Raw genomic sequence first — 11961 nt, forward strand, 5'->3', positions numbered from 1 at the left:
ATGCGGAAGCTGCGGGGGTCTGGCTGAAGGCGGCGAAGGAAAACCGCGGTTTCCGTAAGGAAACCTTCAGCCACCAAAAGGCTTTTTGGAAGCATCATCCCTCAGAGTTCATTAAACTGGGTGATAGAAACCAGCTGTCACCCCTCGGTATCCCCCGGCGCTCAGGAAATGAGGCGCTGATCAAGAATTTGTTTGGGGGTGGGGGGGATCAAAACAGTTCCCACACATGTGTGTGCTTCCAGGTGCCACCCTCCCCCCCTCCGGCCCCCCCTCCCCCGCTCTGTCCCGGTGCTGAGCTCCCAGACTCTGGGATGGCAAGAACCCAGAATTCTTTGCGTCTGGAGAATCTCCCGACTTCTGGACCTTTTCTTCTAATTGTCAATGCCAGAGCGTGTGGTACGAACAGTATAGGGCTTTGAGGAGGCCCAGGAAGGCCATATCTCTGACCTTCTGGCCCCGGGAGCCCAGCTCTCTCATACAGGTCCTGTTTCATTCCCGTGGCTTCCAGCACCTGCCCCCACCCCCATCCCCAATTGCCCAGAATGTCAGTAGCCTGTGACCCTCTGGCTCCCTGCATCACCAACCCCAACCCAATCTCTTGTCCCTGGACCAAGAGAAGGGCTCTTCATCTCCTTGACCTCTGACCCCGGGGACAGAGGAGCCAGTATGGCTAAGCCTTGCCTTTCACTGAATTCTGTCTCTCCCAGACATCCTCTGATAGCTTTCAGGTCAGAACCCTTTGGGGGCCAAGCCACTTATGGCTGGACCCAAGCCTCAAGGTGTAGCCTGCCCCCTTCAGCTCCCCCTCTAGCAGATCTGAGGGAGGCCATTGTCCTCTAAAGGAGACCTTTGCTGTCAGTCTAAGAGAGTCAAGAGCTCTCCTGTCCCTCAGAAAAGCATTAGAGGGGATTTAGGCCTCCTTTCCTCCTTTTTCTCTTTTAATAGACACAAGGGATTAGGGGACTCTGGTTCAATGTCAGGGCTTGGCCTTGGGAAGCTTCTGGAGTCTCAATTAATCAGCCAGGAATGTGCATCCAGAGCAGGGGCCCAGCTTTAGCCGGGTCCTTCTTTCTTTGTCAAAATGCCTTTTTTTTTTTTTCTTTAAAGAGTCCCTCCTAGGTGGCTTTTCTCCTGCAGGGGCTTCTGAGTTATTTTAAAAAGAAGTTGGGGAGACTGGTGATCAGCAGCCATAGCAGACATTTCAACTCCTGGCTGGGCAAAGGAGCATCACTAACCCTCCACTGCAGGGAATCATTGTGCTGTGCTTTTGTTCCTAGGTATCCTGGAAATCACGGCAGTGGAGGTTGGAATTGTGGCCATAAAGGGGCTGTTTTCCGGGCGCTATCTGGCAATGAACGAACGGGGCCGGCTTTATGCTTCGGTAAGTCTGGCTTTGAGACATCAGCAGAGGTGGGCCTAATCTCAAACTGAAGCAATGTCGGCTAGCCCCATTATGTGGGTCGCTTAGCCCGTTTGCCAAGTGGTCCCAGAAGGTAAGAAATAGGAGACTAGAACAGGAGCTGAGACCAGAATATAAGTCTCCTTCCCTACACAAGCTACTTTCCCAGCTTTCTCATTTGTAAAATGAAGGGGTGAGCTGAAGAATCTGGAGTATCCATCCAAAAAGTCTCTGAAGTGGGCACCCATACCTTGTTGTAGCTATCCAATGTCCACAGAAGCAGATTAACAACCCCCCAGACACTCGGAGCTGATGGCTTTTCAGGTAGCTGGAAGGTGCTTTTTTGCACCAGTCAGAATTCTCAAATAGTGTCCTTCCACAGGGTTCCTCCTGACCCTACAAAGCCCACTCTGGTACACTGGGGATCTCGCTTCTTAAAGGGAGCATCTGTTTCAGAAAAGAATTGGTACCATCCAGCTAATGTATAGGAGAGTGTAAGTGTATTTGGGCTCAAAAGACCTAATTCAACTGACCTTGCTGTTTCACAATCAATGACACAGCTAATCAATATATTAAACACTTATCATATGTCAAGTGCTTTCTCAATGGTGGAGGCCCAAAGAAAAGAGAAGAGGGCCTGCCCTCAAGGAGTTAAATAACTAGATATATACAAGATATAAACAGGGGATTTAGGAGGTGATCTGAGAGGGAAAGAGATGGGGATGGGAAAGTTAAGGGAAAGGGACCTGGAAAGCCTTCTGCAAAAAGGTGGGATTTAAGCTGAGTCTTGAAGGAAGTCAGTGACACTAAGAGCAGAAGAGAGAGGTGATGGAAGGTCCTATCTACTGGAGATGAAATCACTTGTTGGAGGAAAACCCAATAGATCAGAGCGTCTGGAAGGGTAAAATGTAAGGAGACGGGGAAGACTGGAAAGCATCAGGTGGACGCTTTAAATAGCCAATAGAAGGATGGGATTTGATCCTGAGAGTAATAGGCAGGCTGAAGAGTTTGTTAAAGTGGGGAAGTATGTGACATGGCTAAGGTCTAAGACCTGAATCTTAGAAAATCTTGGTGACATATTGAATGGAAGATGGAGTGGAGTGGAGAGATTTGAAGCAGGGAGGCCGATTCAAAGATTTTTGGCCATAAGTTGCCCAAGTGAGAGGTGAGGAGGGTCTACATCAGGGTGGACTGGGTGAGCTGAGAGAACTGGAAGATGTACTCAAGAGATGAGTTGAAGGTGGGAACGGAAACATTTGGCAACAAATTAGATACATGAGATGAATGGGGTGAGACAAAGATATCACCAAATATACCACTGTCAGAGTTAGAAAAGCCCTAGTGGCCATGTAGTTGAATCTTTACCCTGCCCCGTCCCAGCCCTAAGATTCACTTGACAAAAGATCTTTCTGTTGCTTTTTAAAAAGCTGACAGCATCCAGAGCGATCCATTTCACTTTAGGACAGCTTACACCATCTGAGGGTTGATCCTGACACCAATCAATCCACATTAATTAAAGCCTCCTATGTGCTTGTCCCTATGTGCCAAGTATTGAGACAGCAAGCCTAAATTTGCCATGACAGTTTCCTGGGAGAGACAGAATTCAGGGAAAGGCAAAGCTTAGCCATACTGGCTCCTCCGTCCCCAGGGGTTAGAGGTGTGTGAAATTTGCTACCTCCAACTCCAGCTGGATTAATCAGGCTGCATCCTTAAGCAACCACAGGTTTCCATCTAGATATAACCCAGGTTATTGTATTCTTTCTACTTTTGTGTGTGTGTGTGTGTGTGTGTGTGTGTTGAGGCAATTGGGGTTAAGTGACTTGCCCAAGGTCACAATAGCTAGGAAGTGTTAAGTGTCTGAGGACAGATTTGAACTCAGGTCCTCCTGACTTCAGGGCTGGTGCTCTATCCACTGCACCGACTAGCTGCCCCCTAATCTTTTTATTTTTGACCCATACCTTTCCAACGATGTTTTCTGGGCTTTGGTGAATGTGGGCAGGAGGTGGAGCATGGATTATTAGAATCTTAATAAATTAGGAGCAATCAGACAGAGATAAAGGCACGTCATCATGCATGCTTCTTGCTCAAACACATTCGCACAATGTACATATGAACACACTCATTCACAAACATGCTCACGTACACATTCACTTGCACAGAAACGCTAACCAATTCACACCTTCGTTTGCACACACAGATACAGATGGAATTATTCACACACACTGTAGTTGTGAGCTGGAACTTACCCGTATACATACTGTTTTCATCCTCATACACACCCAAACACACAATCACTAGCAGAATCATAGACACACTTATCCACAAAATCATGCACACTTGTATTCACACACTGGAACATATATATACACAATCACTAATAAATAGACTCATTCTCACAGAGAAATATATGTGTATATATATATATATATATATATATATATATATATATATATATATACTTATTTACACACATCCACACACATACATCACCACTAATCAACACTCATTTGTGCCCACGTTTGTAATGGGCTGAGGTTTGAGTTATCAAGGACAGTGAAAGTGAGGATTGCTAGCGGGTTTCTGGGCTGAAGGGTCTTATTATGCACAAACACATCAGCATGGGAGGTATTACACAAGCACATAGCAATAACGCTTATCCAATCATGTATATTAATAGAGTATAGTCCAATTACTATTTAGCCTCATGTACTTGGGACCTCAGTGCATCAACTCAAGCCTCAGCCCATTACACACGTTCACACATCTTAGCACAATTCTTCTAATGATAATTATTTAATATTCCTCTGTATACATGTTCAGACCCACAATACAGATATGCTCGGATACATGGGCGCACACACTCATGCACACATAGAGACACATATATAGACACATTCACACATATTCACACACATCCACACACACTCACATATTCACACACACATCACCACTAATCACCACTTATTTGCACACATGTTCACAATCTTAGCACAATTCTTCCAATGATAATTATTTAATACTCATGGATTTCTGAACACTCCCGATGTCCCCAGCCTTCCACATTTATTTTCTTTTCTTGAGAGAGAAAAGGGGAAAAAAGCAGGAGAGGCCATCACAAGGCTCCCTGCAGGAGGGGGAGTTTAGTTAAAGGATGCTGGGAAGAGAACCAGTTAAACCTCCCTCTTGTCTTCTGAGGATCCAAGGTAACACTGAGAATGGGGGTGGCTTGGGGCAGTCTGCCCAAATGCAGAGCAGAGCCAGGAAACCCTCATCCTACGCCTGTATAAGGGCGCCAGCCCTCTGGAGATGGAGCAAAAGCCACGTCCCTGGTGCAGAGCCCGGCCTCCCTAAGTCACTTCCAGAGCCGGACCCGATCCATCTTTTCTGTGTAAAGCCCTTGTAACCTTTTGAGGAGAGTTCTGTGGACATCTAGGGCTCACCTTCCTCTTGCATCTGTTGCCCATCGCATTTGACAGAAGAAGAAACCGAGACAAAGAAGTGAAAGGGTTTCTCTGTCCATGCCGGTGCCCCCAGGATGCCCATGAGGCACGATGGCCCCTCCCCTTCCCCAGGACTCCTGGGTCAATGCCGCCCCTTACTGCTTCCCAGTTACTAGCTGCATGTCCTTAGAACAGACACTCCCGACTCTCAGTTATTCTCTCTTCTCAGGGGGAAAAAAGTGTCGCTCTGGTGTGAGCCACGTCCGGATGTGCTGTAAAAGGCACAGGATCGTTCCCAGAAGGCACTTGGGGGTCCGTAGAGAAGTGGCCAGATCTGCCTGGGAGTCAGCTCTCTCCCTGTACCCAGGATGCAGAGCTGGAGGTCACCTGTTCTAGAAGAGTTCAGAAGAACACCATCCCCCCCCCCCCAGGACCTTGTTTGTGGTAGCCAGGCCTCCTCAGGGCCCTCACAAACCCTTGGCACATTCTTCCAGATCTGTCTTTCACCTGCCTCCCCCCAAAGCTACAGAGCAGGGAAACGTGGCACAAAATCACCGCCAATGTCAACACCACAGTAACCCAGCCCAACCTTTCCACTTTACAGATGGGCAAACTGAGGCCCGAGAATGGTAGGAATAGCAGATCTGGGATATAAACCCAACTGCTGGCTTCCCCTTCAGCCTACCCTGGGAAGTCAGTGCCGCCCATCACGGCGGCAGCGGTTCTAAGTGTGACTGAAACGTTCCCAAGTGTCCCTTCTCCTCGCAGCTATTGCTGTTTGAGTTCCCAGGAGGAGAGCTCCCCCTGCCTCTTCCTGAGCGACCTCTGCTTTGTACCAGAGTGAGGGTCCCTCGGAGCCCCCTGGGGCCCTGCACCCACAATGTCAGTCTTCCCTTCCTGCCCGGCAGACCTTGACCGCTCCCTGTGTTTTCCAGGAGAGCTACAACGCCGAGTGTGAGTTTGTGGAGCGGCTCCACGAGCTGGGCTACAACACCTACGCCTCCCGCCTGTACAGAACCGCGCCCGGCGGGCCCGGGGCCAAGCGCAAAGCCAGCGCCGAGAGACTCTGGTACGTCTCCATCAACGGCAAAGGCCGACCCAGGAGGGGCTTTAAGACCCGCCGGACCCAGAAATCTTCTCTCTTCTTACCTCGAGTCCTGGACAGCAAAGACCACGAGATGGTCCGGCTCTTCCACACCAGCGTCCCCTACAGGGAAAGCCTCCGGCAGCCGGCAGACAAGAGTGAGAGAAAGAGGCGGCAGGAGCACTCCCCGGTTCTCGAGGCGGGAGGGGAGACCGCCCCCACGGAGGCTCCCTCTCTGAGGGCCTCAGCCCCTCCCGGGACGGTCTGACCAGGGCCAGCCGGAGGGGACGGCTCGTCCAGTTCCTCACTCCTAGGACTCTTAGACTCCTTCGCGGTGGCTCCCAAGGGCCACATCCCTTGAGGCACATGAAGTGGTGAGCCGGCTCCTCCGGGGTTTTCTATCTCAGTATCTATACAAATTGAATTTAAGGCCCGTAGCTTCTCACAGTGTATTTTGGACTTCATGCGCTCTGTCCCCTCCCGGGTGTCCCAGAAGGCCTCAACCATTCCCTTCTGTTTCCAGGAAGTAGGTCGTCTGTTTGGCAAATCGAGAGGGGAATGGTGGACGGGGAGCCGTGGGTTTGTTTGGGGAGAGAAAACAGGGAACAGGTTTCCGTTGAAATAACTGTGTATTTCTCTTGAATTGCGTTTTGATGAACCCTCAAAATCCATCTTGTCTCTCCCCAGAATCAAGAATAGGTAAGGCCCCTTAGCTTGCTGGGGAAGGCTCCCCGATTGGCTGGCTGTGGCCCAGCTCCAACTCCTTCCCCTACACCCTGCCCACTCTCATCCTGTGCTGTCTTCATGCACTTTTCTCGGCCAGAGGCCCTCCTCCTGTTCCTCTGCCATCCTAGGGCTGCCAGGGCCCCACCCGGTCTCTTGTCCCATTCTCCCACCTGAGCAGCCTGAGCCACTTCCTTCTCTGCACACCCTCCAGCGCGTCATTTAAGCCAGAAATAGATGATTCCCTCCCAGCAGCAATACACGTGGGTGAACACTTTGGGTAATCGGTATTTGTTTAATGAAATCATTAAAAAGACCTTGAAAGACCATCGGACTCTTTTCCTCCATCAGTTTGCACAGAACCCGGAGAAAGGCAGCGTGAGTTTGTTGCCCCTTCTCTCTCTGTGGAGGGAAGCTTTTCTGGGAGCATCGCAGCTGAATGGTGTCACTTCTCTGCTCTGTCCCCTAGGCCACACGCTCAGTACGGAAAGCCACTGCTCGGACCTGGAAGCTGCAGTTTGTTTGTTTGTTTGCAAAAGCCCGCTCGGTTTGTCAGAGTTAAACAAGTGCAGCTGTGTGTGAGTGGGTGTGGAATTGTGCGGGAGCATGAATGTGTGTGAGTGTGTGTGAGTGAGTGTGTGCAATATATAGATATATATAGATAGATAGATATAGATATGACAGATAGATGTATCTCTGTGTGTGTGTGTGTGTGTGTGTGTGTGTAGAGAGAGAGAGTGTGTGAGAGAGAGAGGAGAGAGAGAGAAAGAGAAACAGAGAGAGAGAGAGAGAGAGAGAGAGAGAGAAAGAGAGAGAGAGAGAGAGAGAGAGAGAGAGAGAGAGAATAAAAGACAGAGACAGACAGAGACACAGAGAGACAGAGAAACAGTCAGAGAGATTCACTTACAAATATAAGACCAGAGTTCAGATGTGGTCCTAAAGCCCTGCAGGTCCTGTGTGCCCAGTTCCTTCTTTTGCTTATTCCTGCGTTCATCTAATAAAATCCCAGTGATTTCTTGTTCTGCAGAGGCCCGTGCTGAGCTCAGACAGAGCTCTCCAGCTCAAGGGGGTGCCAGCCGCAGGCAGCTCCCAGCCCAGTGGCTTGTCCACCCACACAGCTCCCTGTCCCATGTCACCCTCCGGGAGCTCTCGAGGGAACCGTGAGGAGATGACAAACCAAATAGATAATATTCCTCATCTTCCACTCCTCTCCTTTTACCATGAATAGATTCCTGATGCATGCTGAAATGGGGATATCGGTGCGCATCCACGTTCTAGGCCCAATGAGCAGAACTCCCCTGGTTCTCTCCCACTTATCCAAGTTTGTGGAGGATTTCCAACCAGCTCACTCACCCTTGACAGTACGACATACTCTGCAAGTTTGCCAAAAGAGCCTTTTATTACAGAGATGAATGAAATGGCAGCATATTATAGAGCCAGGAGATTCTAGGGTTGAGGAACTTGGATTCAGAGCCGGCCTTACCCCGAATTTTAGCCACTTGGCCATGAGCCTCTCTGGATCTCAGCTCTCCATCTGAGAAATGGGAGGTTGGATGGGGGGGTCTTCAGGTTCAGCCCAGCTCTGAGCCCGGTGACACTGTGATCCCATGACAGACCCTTGTGGATGCTCAGCTGGGTGACCTGCTCAAAGGCTCTGCTTTTCAATGATAAAGTCTCAGGTCAATGTGGGGGTGATCACAGAAGGGACCCTCCAGGGTTCCCCTCCAAAGGGGCATGCTAACACTTGTGAGCCCATAGCGGGAGGGAGCTAGCCTAGCAACCTCAGAGATTTCTAGCAATGAGAGCTGTTATAACGACCGACTGATGGAGACACCAGCTACGGTGGAAATGATGCTGGATTTGGAGTCAGAAGACTCAGAGTCAAATCCCAGGCCTGCATGAACTGCACCCGCTAGCCAGGGCCTCAGCCCCACGTCATAGGAAATTAAGCCTTGGGCTAACGGTCTCCAGAGTTCATCCATTTCTAAAATCAGGTTCCCACTAAACAGACTTCTTGTTTTAAAAAATCCTAACTGACCACATATACCACAGACTGGGTAATGTCCTATCTATTTTTGGTGGTCACAGGGGCTCCCATTGTGGTAATTTACTAAGAGAGGCTCCATCAGTTACTTGAGGGGGTGGCTTATCCTGGAAAGATTCAGAGGCCAGAGGCCCACTGGGACCCTGAGCCCAGGAGACACCCTCTGCTGTCAGGCCCACCTCCCCTAAGGTCCTTGGTGCTTTGTTTATCCAGCGCAGTTCCCTAAATCTCACTGCCAAGGGAGTGTTTGAATCCTGCCCAAAGGGAACCTACCAATTTACTGTCTTCTTCCCTCCTCTTCCTTGACCCTTCCTCCGCTCACCTCCTGCCAAAAAGCTCGTTTTTCATTTCACTCAAGAATCAAGCTCAAACTCCAGCCCTACTCCATGGCTATTTCTCTAACCTGGACAGAAAAAGAATCAGGTGAGACTTTGTGGCTTCCAACCGATGTTAGGAAAAAGTGGGATCGCTGCTCCAAGTATGTGGGCCGAGGCTATCAGATACCAGGACGTTGTCGATAAAGCAGGGATTGAGTTTCGAGCATCACTCTGATTTACCAGATCTCTGTGGCTTCGGGTGGGGACCTGGGGGACACTGGAAGGTACTTTTGTGGTTTCCTGTGAAATACAGCTCTGGGGAATGCTTTGGAGGCCTTGTGGTCTTTTTGACCAACACCCACATGCTCGTCCTGAGCAAACTGCATTTTTGTCCACCAGAAGACCAGTGAAACATCCCATTTGCCCGGAGGTCCTGGAAGGTCATTAGCCAATGGAATGCAGGAAAGCCAGGAACGTAGACCCTTCCATGAAAGGAAAGAACAGATGGAAGGGAGATGGCTCAGTTCCTCCCAACCTCCCTCGGGAAGGGGGAGCTGCTTTGGATCTCTGTGTTCCACCCCCCACAAAAAGGATAACTCTGAGGGTACATACTCTAAATCACCCCTGCGAAGGCTGTGTCTGAGTGGGCTTTACAAGTCTGATGGAATAATCTTGTTTTGTTGATTGTCTAGACTTCAGAAAGTGATGGAGAAAAATCTGAATAATGCAGATTAATTTGAAAAGCATGCCGTGTGTATAATTTTTTTTAGGAGAGTCATTTACCAGTACACCATTGCCCAGGGGGCTCTTGTGAAATGAGAACGACAAACCTTAAAAGCAGATTCAAACAAACTTAGAACTCTTGGCTAAAATTTCATTATGGGAACTTTTCCCCTCTGGATAACAAAAAAGACTGACTTTCCCAAGAAGATGGGAGATCATTAATTAAATTACATTAAATTAAGAGAGAATCCACAAGAAGGCACTATTGTTAAAGATTGAGTTAAAAATACATTTTGGAAGTCATTGGGATTAGAAGAAACATTATAAACACCTGGCTCCCCCCTCCAAAAAGATCATTTCATATTTATTTTGGATTTATTCTGTATGGGAAACGATAGCAGGTGGAGAGCTAGTCTTGAAGCCAGATGGGTTCAAGTCCAGCCTGTGGCATGGGATCTTGAGCCAGTCACTCACGTACCCTTTTAGTGAGGTAGGGAGTTCTCTCGGTCCAGAACTGCAGGACAGGTACATCAACTGCATTGATGGAGGGAGTATCAAATTCTGAATCAGTATGTGGAAAAGATCTTTGTTAGAGTTGACCAGCAGGGGGATGGATTGTCTTGGAGGAGAAGGAGCTCCCCAGAATCACAGAACGTTGAAGCTAGGAGGCAGTAGAAGGATCATTTAGTTCCATTATCTCCAGAGGAAGAGACTAGGATCCAGAGGCGAGAGTGACTTTTCCGAAATTACACAGACAAGAACAGAGTCTGAATTCCAGCTTAAATTTTCTAATTCAAAATCCAGGACCCATCCCATGAGGCCACTTTGCCTCTTATTGAGCCAGAGCTGGTTCACGTGATCCAAGGTGATAGGGTAGGGGCCGAGCCATAAATGGATCGGTTAAAGAAAGGGCCAATGTTTCAGACAGTTAGTGATGGGCCTGGAGTCTGGAAGAACTGAATTCAAACCTGGTCTCAGACACTCCTTGGGCAAGTAATTTACTTCCATTTGCCTTAATTTCCTTCACTGTAAAATGGGATAATAAGGGTACCTTTCCCACATAGTCGTAAGAACCAGATGAGATAATGTATATAAAGTGCTAAGTAAATGCTAACTTTTAGTATGATTATGATGTCTGTCCTGAAAAGGAAACAACTTACTGAAACCGAACCCTAACCTTCCAGATGTGGGATAAGCAATGAAGAGTTACTGAACTTTGCTCTAACCATTCTGTAATGCAAACTGTGATTCTTTTTATTCTTAGCATTTTCTCTTCTGTATATGAATAAAGGTTCTATTCTGTACCCAATTCACTTCTGCACCTTCATTGCTTACTTTTTTTTTTTTTTAATTCTCTTTCTTGGGGAAATTCCGGACTAGACCCAGTACAGAATTGTCCCTAGAGTACCGGGATGAGGGGGTACGGATGATGAACCAATGAATGTGAGAATTGGGGCACCTGCTGAGAAGCCTGTTTCTCTTTTGAGGAGTCTGGTTTCCCAAGCAGAGTCCTGTCCACAATCACTTGGCTGGATACAGAGCAGGATGGGATGAGTATGAACAAGACCACATGGCTATCCAGCAGCAGAGGCGGAACTAGAATTTTCACCTGGTAAATCTCTTATTCCCAGCCCCACTGGAGCCACAGGCTTCCCAGTGCAGTGGGAAGAGCCCTCGATGACAGGCTGAAGGTACTTGGGGTCTGAATCCTCATTCTACTGTTTCTAAGCTATGTGACTATAGGGAGGTCCTCAAGGAAACTAGGCCCTTTTTAGTTTGGAATAGTTAGAATTTCACGTTTGCCTCTCTGAGGCTGTTTCCTCATCTGAAAATAGAGAATTGCTCTTTTCTGTCTCCTTACAGAGCAACAGTGAGGTTCGGATGAAAATTTGGAAGTAAGAGTGCCATCTAGCCTCAAGAACTGGAGAAATGGCGAGTCTGGCTACTTTTGTCCAAATACAGGGGATAGAGAGTTACTTTTGGAGTTGGGAAGTCTTGGGTTCAAGTCCTCCTTTACTTACAGGTTATATGACCCCGAGCAAGTTACTTAATCTTTATGCTCCCTACCAGGAATAGAGCTTACAAGTTACTCATCTGTATCGGCTCTCTGGCTCTCAGAACAGGATTCCCCAATCTTGTTGAAATTACATGTTCAGGCCAAAAATGCCTGTAGTAGTTACCATTCACATTCAGTTCTGATGATTAACTCTGTGTTACGTTCCATACTATTT

General features: G+C 48.2%; 1 protein-coding gene across 1 annotated transcript; it reads left to right on the forward strand.

Annotated features, from left to right (window-relative positions):
- The first annotated feature begins 311 nt into the window (after positions 1-311).
- FGF3 (fibroblast growth factor 3) lies at positions 312-6967 on the forward strand. Its single transcript, XM_031943608.1, has 3 exons — positions 312-396; positions 1278-1381; positions 5775-6967. Exons 1-3 carry the CDS (start codon positions 312-314, stop codon positions 6189-6191), a joined length of 606 nt encoding a protein of 201 aa, XP_031799468.1. The 3' UTR covers positions 6192-6967.
- Positions 6968-11961: the final 4994 nt, after the last annotated feature.

This window comes from Sarcophilus harrisii, chromosome 6, assembly GCF_902635505.1.
Source record: "Sarcophilus harrisii chromosome 6, mSarHar1.11, whole genome shotgun sequence".
In the NCBI taxonomy this organism is placed as follows: domain Eukaryota; kingdom Metazoa; phylum Chordata; class Mammalia; order Dasyuromorphia; family Dasyuridae; genus Sarcophilus; species Sarcophilus harrisii.